The sequence below is a fragment of the Podarcis tiliguerta genome (genome assembly GCF_965153285.1).
Source record: "Podarcis tiliguerta genome assembly, chromosome: 13".
NCBI classification, from domain to species: domain Eukaryota; kingdom Metazoa; phylum Chordata; class Lepidosauria; order Squamata; family Lacertidae; genus Podarcis; species Podarcis tiliguerta.
In genome coordinates, this window is record NC_139546.1 from 43,157,581 (window position 1) to 43,169,851 (window position 12,271).

The 12,271-nt window shown below is 50.0% G+C and overlaps 1 protein-coding gene across 7 annotated transcripts in view; it reads right to left on the reverse strand.

The window, feature by feature from the left end:
* Window positions 1-12,271, reverse strand: part of ARHGEF15 (Rho guanine nucleotide exchange factor 15) — a 128,539-nt gene that overhangs the window by 90,087 nt on the left and 26,181 nt on the right. For 5 of the 7 annotated variants that reach the window (XR_014504339.1, XR_014504340.1, XM_083410186.1 and 2 more), the window contains exon 2: window positions 68-522. Coding sequence is in view for 5 of the 7 variants with exons in the window: in XM_083410186.1 (XP_083266312.1) it covers window positions 68-473 (406 nt within the window). In the remaining 2 variants the exon portion in view is untranslated. Of the gene's footprint in view, window positions 1-67; window positions 563-10,190; window positions 10,339-12,271 lie in introns of those variants that run through there. The other 2 variants (XM_083410187.1, XM_083410184.1) reach the window with 2 other exon arrangements.

Below are 12,271 nucleotides of genomic sequence, written 5' to 3' on the forward strand. Positions count from 1 at the left end.
CTTATATTCAGGCCAAGGGGAAGGAAGCCACAAACAGCCACATAGCCTTATAGCCAAGTTCACTTACCCGACGGCCCCTGTACCTCCTTCCCCTCCGATATCTTCTCTTCCCCATTCTCGGCGACAGACACCTGACTACAGTTCACAGCAGGCTGAGCTGGCTTCCCAGCCTCTTCCTTCTCCGTGTGGCTGAAGCGCACGACGATTTTACGAACGGCGCCAGAGTTCTGCAGCTTGTGGAGCTGCTGCTGTTGGCTGCAGGGGGGATCAGCCGACTTGGAGGATCCATCGTTGGCAGCCTCAGTTGAAGAGCCTTCTGGGGGCAAAGGTGGGGTTGGTCCACGGCTCAGCCTGGCAGAGTCCGGCCTGGGGGGCAAGTACGGTCGTGGCCTGGTGGGTGGGCGGGGCTTAATGATGCGCGTGGGTTTCTGGGTCGGAGGGGTCGCCGGAGGCAGAGGGTCCATGGAGGACATCTTCACAGAGGGTGGGTCATTCGCAGCGCTGCCGCCACGACTTCATTTCCTGGGGGGGGGGGGAGAGGCAGACACAGTCAAGCAGAAGCCTAAATAATAATAAATAATGAAATTTTATTTGCCGTATTTTTCGCTCTATAGGACGCACCCAACCGTAAGACGCACCTAGTTTTAGAGGGGGAGAACAAGGGGGGGGAAATTCTCTCCCTCTCTGCACAGCGCCCCTTCAGCGAAGCAGCAGGAGAAGCGGAATCCCTTCCATTTCTCCTCACGCTTCGCTGAAGGGGCGCTACACAGAGAGGGAAAGCTGCGCAGCGCCTCTCCAGCGAAGTTGAAGCCAGGAGAGCAAGAGGGATCAGTGCGCACCGATCCCTCTCGCTCTCCTGGCTTCAGCGAAAGCAACGCGAAGCTTCCGGAGCGCAGCGGGAGCACTCCCGGTGCGCTCTGGAGGCTTCACGTTGCTTTCGCTGAAGAAGAAGAAGAGTTTGGATTTGATATCCCGCTTTATCACTACCCGAAGGAGTCCCAAAGCGGCTAACATTCTCCTTTCCTCCCCCACAACAAACACTCTGTGAGGTGAGTGGGGCTGAGAGACTTCAGAGAAGTGTGACTGGCCCAAGGTCACCCAGCAGCTGCATGTGGAGGAGCGGGGACACGAACCCGGTTCCCCAGATTACGAGTCTATCGCTCTAAACCACTACACCACACTGGCCATGAAGCCTGAATTCGCTCCATAAGACGCAGATACCTTTCCCCTTAAGTATGTCTTATAGAGCGAAAAATATGGCATATCCCGCCCTCCTCAGCCGAAGCTGGGCTCAGAGAGGCTAACAACAGTAAAATAATAATAAAGTCAGGGGTGAGGGAACATTTTCCAGACTGAGGGCCTCATTCGTCCCGAGGGCCACCTGACAGGCTGCCTGGGGTGGCTAGCATTTTTTTAAATGCTTCCTCACATTAAGCGAATGAAATCATAGAACTGTACATTTGGAAGCGTAATCTAGAGCAACCCTCTGCAATGTAGGAATCTCAGCTAAAGCATCCAGAACAGATGGCCATCCAAGCTCTGCTTAAAAGCCTCCAAGGAAGGAGAGTCCACCACCTCCCGAGGAAGCCCATTCTACTGTTGAACAGCTTCAGAAAGTTCCTCCTGATGTTTAGTCGGAATCTCCTTTCTTGTAACTTGAAGCCATTGACCACTTTCAGACCACTCCCTGCCGTGCTCATCCTATGTTTGCTGAAAAGTCTTGTGTGTTTTGCTCCTAAAGCATTCAAAGGACTGGATTCCCACCATCGAAAGCGGCTCAGCCTGCTCTATCACTTAAGGAGGGTGGTAGCTCAGTGGCTGAGCATCTGTTTTGCACTCAGAAGGTCACAGGTTCAATCCCCGGCTTCCCTGGGTATGGCTGGGAATGTCCTGATACGACAGACAGCTGATGTCAAGTCAGAGTAGACAATATTGAGTTGGATGGACCAATGGACTAACTCTGTAGAACGCAATGTCAGTTGGCTGTATATAGAGAGTAGGGACCCTTCTGAAACAACAGTAGAATAGACTGTGCCACTTAAGACGGAAGGAGGCAATCGCTTTTTTAATGCTCTCTTGTGTAGTTTTTTTCAAAAGCCTCTCTGCAAACGGGAGAATTAGCAAAGTCAGAAACAGGCTAGAATGGAGCCTTTGTCCCCGACGCACACACATTATTTTATTTGCAGAAAGTGCTTGTTTGTTTTAGCATAAGGGAAGGAATTCACAAATGGTATCCCATTTCACTTGCAATTGTAGCCAGCACAGTCCATTACACCATCTCGTGACTCAGTCACATCATTCTGTTTAATACAGGCATGGGTCAAGGCTAAGTTTAAGAAGCTGGAGGGCCCCTGGACCCCTTGGGGAAGGAGGGGGCACATACTGGCCTACCAGCCCCAATTTACACTGTCCCACAAAGGCTACTAGCAGTATATATTCATGGGAAGTTGCCTTATCACACTGAATCATAATGGCTGTGTACACATACAGCTAGATAGTTCTTTTCCTCAATTCGGATTGAAGCTGGTTTTGGAGGGGAAACACACTATTTCATAAGAAACAATAGGATAGATATGGATTGCGCCTAACATCCGTTTCCAAACCACCAATGGGAGCACACTGGATGCAAAGCAACTGGGAGTGTGCACACTTGGTGTGGCAAAGATGTTGCCCTCCTGTTCGTTGCTGGACTACAAAACCCATAATCCCTGACCACTTATCACACTTGCAGGGGCTGATGGGAGTGGTAGTCCTTCAACATCCAGAGGACACTACATTGACTGCCCCTGTTCCCACACAGATGGGCAGCGACTCTCTCCAGTGTTTTGGACCAGGGCCTTTCTCAAGTCCAGGGGTTGAAACGGGTGTCATTGGCACGACAAACACGGGCTCAGCCACAGAGCTACAGCTTTTCGCTCATGGGAGGCTGAGGCAAGAGCCCTGTAGGCAAAAAGCAGCAGCTTAAAGGAGGGATTGTGTCAACACCCCCTCAACCCCGGTTCAGGATAAAGGTTCTGGGCATCCGGTTGAATCAGGCTTCCTTCCGGAAGCATTCCAGAGTCATACGCGAGGTCTTGGCAGCGCTTGCCCAAAGCCCTGTCGTCATCTATCGCTTGGACTGGGCCTCCACAACCTCGTTCGTTTCTGCTCTGCACGCAGGCAGCGCATCCTGCCCTCTGGGGAGCTGAAACACGCGGCAGCCCAGCCGGCTCTAAATGCTACCTCCCCCCCCTTGAGGGCCAGCTGCCAGAACAGGCCCTCCAGCCTGGCTAGCGCACTCCCGGGTGTGGCTCTCATACTTCCAGCTGGGGAAGTTGACCGCAACAGGGCTGCTCAGCCTGGCCGGAGGCTGCCCAAGGAACGTGGAAATAAAATAAGAGGCAAGTCATAGTGGAGGAGGGGAGGCGGTTAGTCTGACCCTGATGCAAGCAGCAAAGGGGGATGGCAACTCCACCTATTTTAGGTAAAACAGGAGCATGGGAAAAGATCAGACATCCATTTTATTGTGTGTTCTTGATGTTTTGCGCTTGGAAAGTTTATACGTGACCCTGCTTTCCATCCTGTTTTGTGGCTGCAGAAGTTTCAGGGCAGAGATACGACTTCAGTGCATCTTGCTGAAACCCTGCAGCTTTTCATACTGCAAATGCTCTGGTTTTAATTTTTTGGCCCTCCTTTCGTCGCTCTATGGAGTAAGAGCAAACGTAACCAACATAAGATGCGCTTGCAGGATCAGGCCAGTGGCCTACCTAGTCCAGCATCCTGCTCTCACAGTGGCCAACCAGATGCCTGCGAGAAGCCTGCAGGCTTCTAGGCGGCAAGAAAGTCAATAACACGAGGCAAGAATCGCAGAATAACTCATAAAGTGGAATGACGTGCAGACACATAGCAGGTTCTTATGGAGATGGTCCAGAATAAATCCACCACTGATGCACTAATATTGCACTAATGGTATGTGTGGCAGAATACAACCCACAAAAACAAAAGCCCAACTTTGAAGAGCACTTGTCTGACTAGGATTTGGCAGAACAGAGTTCAAATCCCAACTCAGCCATGAGTCCTGGGCCTGTCACTGCCTGTCGACCTAATCCACTTTACAGCGGTACCTCTGGATACGAACGGGATCCGTTCCGGAGCCCCGTTCGTATCTAGAAGCAAACGTAACTAGCGACGCCACGTCTGCGCATACGTCTCTTTTGCCGCTTCTGCGCATGCGTGTGACGTCATTTTGAGCGTCTGCGCAAGTGGCGAAACCCGGAAGTAACGTGCTCCATTACTTCCGGGCTGCTGCAGAGCGCAACTCGAATGCACTCAACCCGAAGCGCATTCAACACGAGGTTGTTGTGGAGATTAAATGAGGAGGGGGAGAACTATGTATGTCTTGACCTCCTTAGAGAAAAAGGTGGGATAGAAATGCAATAAATAAATAAGAAAATGACCAAGCTATGCATTGCAGCTGCATCAGTGGTGGCCAGCATGATGCCCCTGCCCAGATATAACTGAATACAACTCCCATCAGCTCCAGCCTACATGGCTGATAGTCAGGGATTATGGGAGTTGTAGTCCAGCAGCATCTGAAGGAGTGCTCCTGCATGGCATACCAAAACCAGCTACAGTGGTGGTAGTGAAGGAGGCTCTGGTCCTTATTGGGACCGTGGGAAGGGAAGGAGTATTTGACTTTCCACTCGGAGCCATTTTCCTGCCAAAACTTTCCTGCCCACTCAAAGCTGATATTCCACCAAAACCACCCCCACCACCGTCCGACAAGTAAAAGTTGTAGCCCTTTTTTCCTCCGGGGCTTTTCCATTTCTCTAAAGGAACTCGCAAAACAGCAGTTGCTACTTGACCCAAAGGGACCGTGACACCCACTTCAGTCCCTGCCCCTGCCTCCAGCACAAAAACATACCCAAAACATCCCATAATCGAGTGAATCTTCCATACTTTTGTGTTTGCATGAGAATCTCCCTCCCTCCCTTCCCCCCCCCTCTCTCTCTCTCACACACAAACAAACAAACACCTCAAGTTTGTAGCCCTTATGATTTCCAAAAGATACCGGGGGGGGGGGGGGAGAGGAATATAGGGACTGGTGAAATCTCAAGTTATACAGGAGTGGGCACTCAATGCATGAGTGTTTATATGGTCAGGATGCCAAGCAAGGGCAGAATAGCTCAACTCTCCCCCTCCAAGGGCAGAAGTGGTAACAAAAACTATGCCAAAGAAACTATTAGTGCAACTGCAGTAAGCTTGCAGCACCGACTCCACTAAATACTTTGGCATTCTTCACTGAAGAATGTGGAGGGGGGCACAGAGAGAGAGTGAGAACTATTACGGAGAGCACATATCCCTGTATAGATTCCCTTCATTTCAAATCCAGTGCCACAGCTTCTATTTACTTCTGAGCCCAAGCGAGTGCCCTTATCAGCTGCATATAAACTCTCCTGGATCAAAAACTGGGCAGGGCTGGAAAGAATGTGCCCGTCGTCCCCTCCAAAATCCCCCCTCCCCACATCCCAGCAGATTTAATTCCCAGGCCGACTGTTCCTTTTTTAAAAAAAATAATTGGCCTAGATCTCGATTCCAGAAAACACGTTCCAAACCCTGCCACACAGGGACACACCCTCAAACACCCCCAAGCACACACATACAACACACAATGCTCTTCCACTGCAGGCTCCAGGCTTCCAGTCTGTTTTCCTAGCCTCATCTTACCTGTTCCCATACCTGACGGCTGCGAAACCACGGCCAAGCAGAAGAGCTGAGCACATGCAAACATAGACTCACATACATGCATGGCGGGGGAATGGCGACGGGGAGGTGGGGTGGCGAGGAGGCAGGAGGCAGGAATGAATTTGGGACAGCTGTCTCTTAGGAGACAGTTGCAAGGATGTCAGCTGCTGGGTATTTTGGGCCCGCCATGTGGGTAGAGAAAGTCAGGCTTTGTGCCTGTCAGGAAATAGAACAGCAAGGGAGGGCCTGTAGAGAAAGGATGTGTGTGTGTGTTTGGAGGGGTACTGGTCGGCAACCGGCGGCCGCCAAACCAAAACACGGCCAGTGTAAAGTCCTTGCTTGGCCTGCTGCTCCTATTGGGCCCTAAAATCAAATGCCAGAAACCTTGAGCCCCAGCAGCTCCAAGAGGCTGAGAAAATGTCGCTCAGGTTGAAAAACGCCCCCCAACAACTGAATAGAGCTCCTCTCCCCAATTGGCCCAAAATCATGGCCTCCGCCAATACCACCACCCCCGTCGTATATTTTCATACATATGAAAATAAAAATCAGTCCTCTGTGTGTGGACTAAAGGGAAGAGAAAAGAGAGAGAAAATCATGGGAGGGAGGGAGCAGGAATGGAATGGAGTATCCTGGAAGAGGGAAAGACTGCCTGGCTCCCTTAACTAGGAGCACTCCAGTCTGCGGATGAGGAAGGGGGGGTTCAAGGCAGCCTGCTCTGCTCTTTCTCATTCCTGCTTTGCAGGGGGCTGGACTGGATGACCCTTGGCGTCCCTTCCAGCTCTGCAATTCTATGATTCAGTTGCAGGCCTCTCTTGTTCTCTCTGTGACCAACCACGAACACCCTCTGGGCAGCACTATAAGATTGCAGAGGATGTCGGGAACCTCGGGCCTAGGGGGCCAAATGTGCCCCCGCCCCAGGTCTTTATCCGGCCCTCAGAGCTCTCCCCAGGCAAAACCCAGGTTCACACACCCCAGAGCGTCTTTGCTGGGTTGGCATGCATCCAAGTTTTCTAATAATGCTGGATGGAGGATAAGGGAGGAGTGTGCGAGTACAGTATATGTAGAAACTAGCCTCCTGTAACAAAGGTAAATTTTACCTTTGTTGCTCTGTCACCTTCTGCCTTAAGCTCTGCCTTACCCTGGACAGGTGGCCCTCAGGAGGTTCGTGCAGAAGGGAATGTGGCCCTCGAGCTGAAAGAAAAGGTTGATGGTTCCTGCTTTACAATGTAAAGCACTGAGCGTGGACTGGAAGGTTGCAGAGAGACTGTCTGCCCCCCAAAACCACGTGACTCCCTTCCCCAAAGCCAGAGCTTCATCTTCACATCTTTTTGATATGCCCTTTAGGCTGTGTCTAGGATTGAACCTGTACAAGCCACGGGTTCCCCCTTCTGCTTCTCTGTTCAAAGAGGACCTGCTTTATTTGCCTCCTTCATTACCATTCGGGAGGAAGACTAGGCCTCTCCCTTTAGCAGCAGGAGCGTAGGCCGCAAGAGTGCAGCGGTTGCTACGGCAACCCCGTAGCGGTACCTTACAGCTGCCCCCACCTAAGGCTTTCAAGCCTTTGCAGCCACAACAAGGGGCCAGAATTTCCACAGAAAAGCTGCACCTGTTGAATTCCTGCCTGAGGTTTTTGCAGTCATTTAGGGCACAGGAGCTTTGCTGGGGTGGTGTGAGAGGGTATCCTGCCCCCAGTCTCTTCTCTGCAGCGGTGCAATGCTGCAGAGTCTTCTTCCTCCCTCTCTCTCCACCCCCTTGGCCAGAAAAGCCTCAGTCTTGATCCTGTCCCAAAATTCTCTCTCTCAGCCCCTCCTTACACTCCCCACACGCTCATCATATCGATGACAGGGAGGGGAGGCACAGCATGCATGACCAGCTGAGGAGCAGCGCATATCCAACGCCAACCGGCCGCACGCCAACGTCCCCTGGGGAGGCCGGAGCCAGGCGCCTCCCAGCTAGAGTTCCCTCCTCTCCCTTGACAGGCTGCCTGCCTTGCAGCTGATCTTCAGCATTTCAATGGCAGCCCCCCCCCCCCCTTTCCAGGCTCCCAGGAGAGACACAGCCATGTTTTGGGAGTGGAGAGAGGGAAAGCATTCAATAAAAAAGGCTTCTCTTTCCTCGAGAACAACGGAAAACGTTTCTGGGGGTGCTTGCTCCCACCATACACTTAACAGCTTCTACACAATTCTCAAGTTATCTCTAAGCAGTCCAATCCGACTCAGAACCCTATTTCTAATGGTGGAACTCATCCTGGCCCATGAGAAATAATAATGATTATCCCATATACTGAAAGCAAACTGTGAAGATCCTTAGGTAGCCAAAAAGTGCCGTCTACAGACAACACAGCAGGCAATTTTGGGAACAGTCTCTAAGACTAGCTACAGTGGTACCTCGGGTTAAGAACTTAATTCATTCTGGAGGTCCATTCTTAACGTAAAACTGTTCTTAACCTGAAGCACCACTTTAGCTAATGGGGCCTCCCGCTGCCGCCGCTGCACGATTTCTGTTCTCATCCTGAAGAAAAGTCCTTAACCCGAGGTACTATTTCTGGGTTAGCAGAGTCTGTAACCTGAAGTGTCTGTAACCTGAAGTGTCTGTAACCCAAGGTACCACTGTACTGTAGTAGAACGTAATCATAATCAATTATGGGGTGTAAACCCCAACACCTCTCATTTTAAACATTAAATACCAGAGTCCTGCTTTCCGAAGGAGAAGAAAATAAAGAAAGATGGGCAGAGATTCAGACTTTTAAACTGAGGGAACAAGTCCCTATTTCGACAGCAGCACTTTTGTTCTGAGAAGGGGGAAACTCAGAGGCAGAGCATGCTAAAACTCCCAGATTCAATCCCTAGCATCTCCAGGTAGGTTTGGGCAGCAGCACTGCCTGAAAACAATCTTCTGCCAGTCAGTGTAGACAATATTAAGCCAGATGAGCCACTGGCATGACTCAGTATAATACAACTTCCTAATGAATTCTAGGCATGCTCAGAGATTCTCTGGACAGGAAGAGTCAGTTCAGGCATCCTTCCTACAAGTAGAATGCATGACAACATGTGTGTGTGTGCGTTTATGACACTCTTTTAAGTCCAGCGTCCTCAATTAGCAGAGACAACCCTCATCCGACAACATCCCACAGCCATTCTTCAACCGATGCAAGCAGGCCCTCCGCCCTCCTCAAATCTGGGCTATGCCCTAGAAACCTGGAGTGATCTAGCCAGCTCTGCAGTGACAAGGGCTTGTTTAGGTGACAGCTCCCTGGAGGTTCACACTCCAGAAGGCAGCAGCTCCTAAAAAGTGGGACAAGCTGAGAATGGGATAGATCCTCAAAATATCAAAATGGAAGCTCAACCCAGAGCTCTTCTGTTACATCTCCAATAAAAAGCTGCGGCTTGTTTTCTTTAAAAGGTGGGGGCTCTCTTCTGTTTTGCAGCAAGTTTCTCAGCCTGAGGGCCGCCTTACCTCTGGAAAACTTTCTGGGGGCCACATGTCAGGGATGGGCAGGATCAGAGGCAAAGGTGGGCAGAGGAACGAATATAAATGTTGCCTTTGTACAGTCAGCTGCTTTCTAAACACATTGCCATACCCATCTCTAGCCTGTATCTAGAAAGGCAAGAGGGATTTTCATAGTTCAAGAGCACATCCCAGTCAGGCAAAAACACCAGAGGAGGATTTAAGAAGGACCAGGTGAGGGTGTGGCTAGAAAGGGTCCTAAGGGCCAGATTAAAAGACAGATTTGGGAGGTCTGGCCCCAGGGCCTTAGATTCCCCAACCCTGCTTTGCACAATGTTTCTCCTTCAAGAAACCTGTTGTAATATTCACCTAAGTCCAAACCACATGCTATGCGGTAAGAAATTCTGCCTATTGAATTCCTGCTCCTCGTGCAGCTTGGGACTGAGGAGACCCAGGTTCAAATTCCAAGTCAGTCAAGACAAGAGGTTCACTGGTGGACTTTGTGCTAGCCCCTCTCTTTCAGCCTCGCCTACCTCACTGGGTTGTTGTGAAGAATAAAGTAGCCGAGTAAGCAGAGCATCATATACCCTTCCCTGAGCAGCTTGAAATAAACCTCCACATAAATGAAACGAACACGCCTGCCCTTTCCATCCCCACTGACACTCCAGATAACTTTACATGGCAAAAATGTCACAAATTGGTAATATCTGTAAAAATGTTAAGTCACTGGCAATTGCAAAATGCAGAGGCAGGCACCTCCCTCCCAGAAGCAAAGCACGGGTGCAGGATTCTACATTTTGAACAGAGGCTCAAGCAACGGCCGTGGGGTGGGGCTTTTGCACAGAAATGCCAGAATAAAAGATACCGTTTTGCAGATAACAAGTTGCCAGTCCTCATTATTCAGGACCGTACAGGCACACTGCGCTGCAGCCCAGGCTTGTGCGGCAACTTGGAGCCACCAGATAGAACCCCAGGGAGGAATCAGAAAGGGTAGGCAAAGCGGAGAGGTGAATCCGTACCTGGAACAATTCTGCTGGCCCCTCTCGGTCAAGGACTTATTGGAGAAACTGCAGACATGCTCCCTGCAGACTTGGCTCTTCCAAGCCACAGCCCTTTCATGGATCCTATCCTTCCAACCCTTTTCCATGGAGAAGGGAAATGCGTCTTTCCGGACGCAGGAAACGAAGAGGTTTTAGTTAGCATCCTCTCACTGCAGAGGAAAGGAAATGCTAGGAAAAAAGGAACAACCAGGGCCGGGGCAGCAGTTGTTCGGCCAGCACTGCCAGAGTATTGTTTTCTTATCATTTCTAAAGCGCCATCTATGTGCAAAAGCTGTGCTTTTTACATCAGGGTGTGGGAGAGCAGCGACTCATCCCCCCCCCCATGCAATTTTCCCAACAAAAAGTCCTACATCCCCTGTTCTTTGCCCCTGCTAAACTAGACTTTTTTCCTGTGTACAAATCTATCTGTCATATACAGTCATATCTCGGGTTAAAGACATATCAGGTTGCGTTTTTCAGGTTATGGACCCGCCGAAACCCAGAAGTACCGGAACGGGTTACTTCCAGGTTTCAGCGGTCGCGCATGCGCAGCAGCACTAAATTGCACTTTGCACATGCGCAGAAGCGCTGAATCATAACCCGCGCATGCGCAGATGCGGCACTGCGGGTTGCAAATGTGCCTTCCGCACGGATCACGTTCACAACCTGAGCGTCCACTGTATAGCTCAGTTGGCTAGAGTGTAATGCTGATAACACCATTGGTCGCGGGTTCAATCCCCGTACGGGTGAGCTGCATATTCCTGCATTGCAGGCGGTTGGACTAGATGATCTTCCAGGTCCCTTCCAACTCTACAATTCTCTTATTCTATGACCCAAATTCCATGCACGGCTGTGGTCGCCTCACTTTAAAAAATATACTGTTCTGAGTGATTATATACATACAGATGCACGCATCACAGCACATTACTTTCAACCTGGAACAACCAGTTCACCTGCTTTCGCTAATTTGGAATAAATGTAATGCAAAAAAAACAACTTTCTCCACAAGCAGTGGAGCGAGGTGGTAGAACAGACTGTGCCACCTTAGCCTGCAGGTGGAGAGGAGGGGTTGGTTGCTGAGGGAGGCGGGAGTCCACATTATTAAAAGAAAAACCAATCTGCTATTTTAAAAAACAAAAAGCCTAGGATAGCAGTGAGAAATGTTCCAGACTCAAGCTTTCGCAGCTACACTATTTTTCCACTTACATGCAGATGTGCTGAGTGTGTGGTTTGTTGGGTTTTCTTAAATCCAGGGAAGCATTTTAAAAAAAGAAAAAGGGAATCCTCCCCGCTTGCAGCCTAAACTGGTATAATCCACTTTCTGCCCCCTCATTTTACTGCATGTGTTACCCCAACAAAACTTAATGTGTGTGCGTGTGTGTGTTCAGAGCACAACGCCAGCTAAAAAGTCAACTGCTTTAAAATTATCTGTCAGCATCAAACCCGTCTGGAGCAAGTGGTTCTGGCCACTTCCCAGATGTGGTCTGATCAGTAAAACACTTTAAAGCCCTTTAAAAGCCCACACAATGCTCTTAAAATGGGCATCCTGGATTTCCAGCGTTTCCCGACATGACCTAAGGCCGTTATGAAAGAGCTGCCATGCACTTAATCGCCTTTCTTCCAACAATAGCCAACAAGAAGCCACATGCAGGTTTAGAAGCAAGGCATGATGGGAAAATCCGTCACCTGCAAACACTGTGCATCTGCTAGTTGCGAGTCCGGGCTTTATTAAAGGCAGGAGCAGAGCATCCTAAACCCGTATTTATTAGTGCCACTCAGCCACTAGTATTACTCAAGGCAAAGCAATACAGAAGAAAAGAGAGTCCCCTCAGGATTTGAGGAACACACTTCTCTCTCAATTGAAAAACAGGAGCCAGGATCTATGCAATCATAGGTGCTTATCTGATATATTGGGGGGGGGGGCACACATTTTTGGCCCAGCAGGCCAGATCGTTGAATAGTGGGTAGACATAGCAGACGACGCAGCAATTTCTCCAAAGCAGCTCTTTATTTGTAAGCTGGAACAGAACTGAACAGCAAACAGCTCAGCCGGCCTGCTT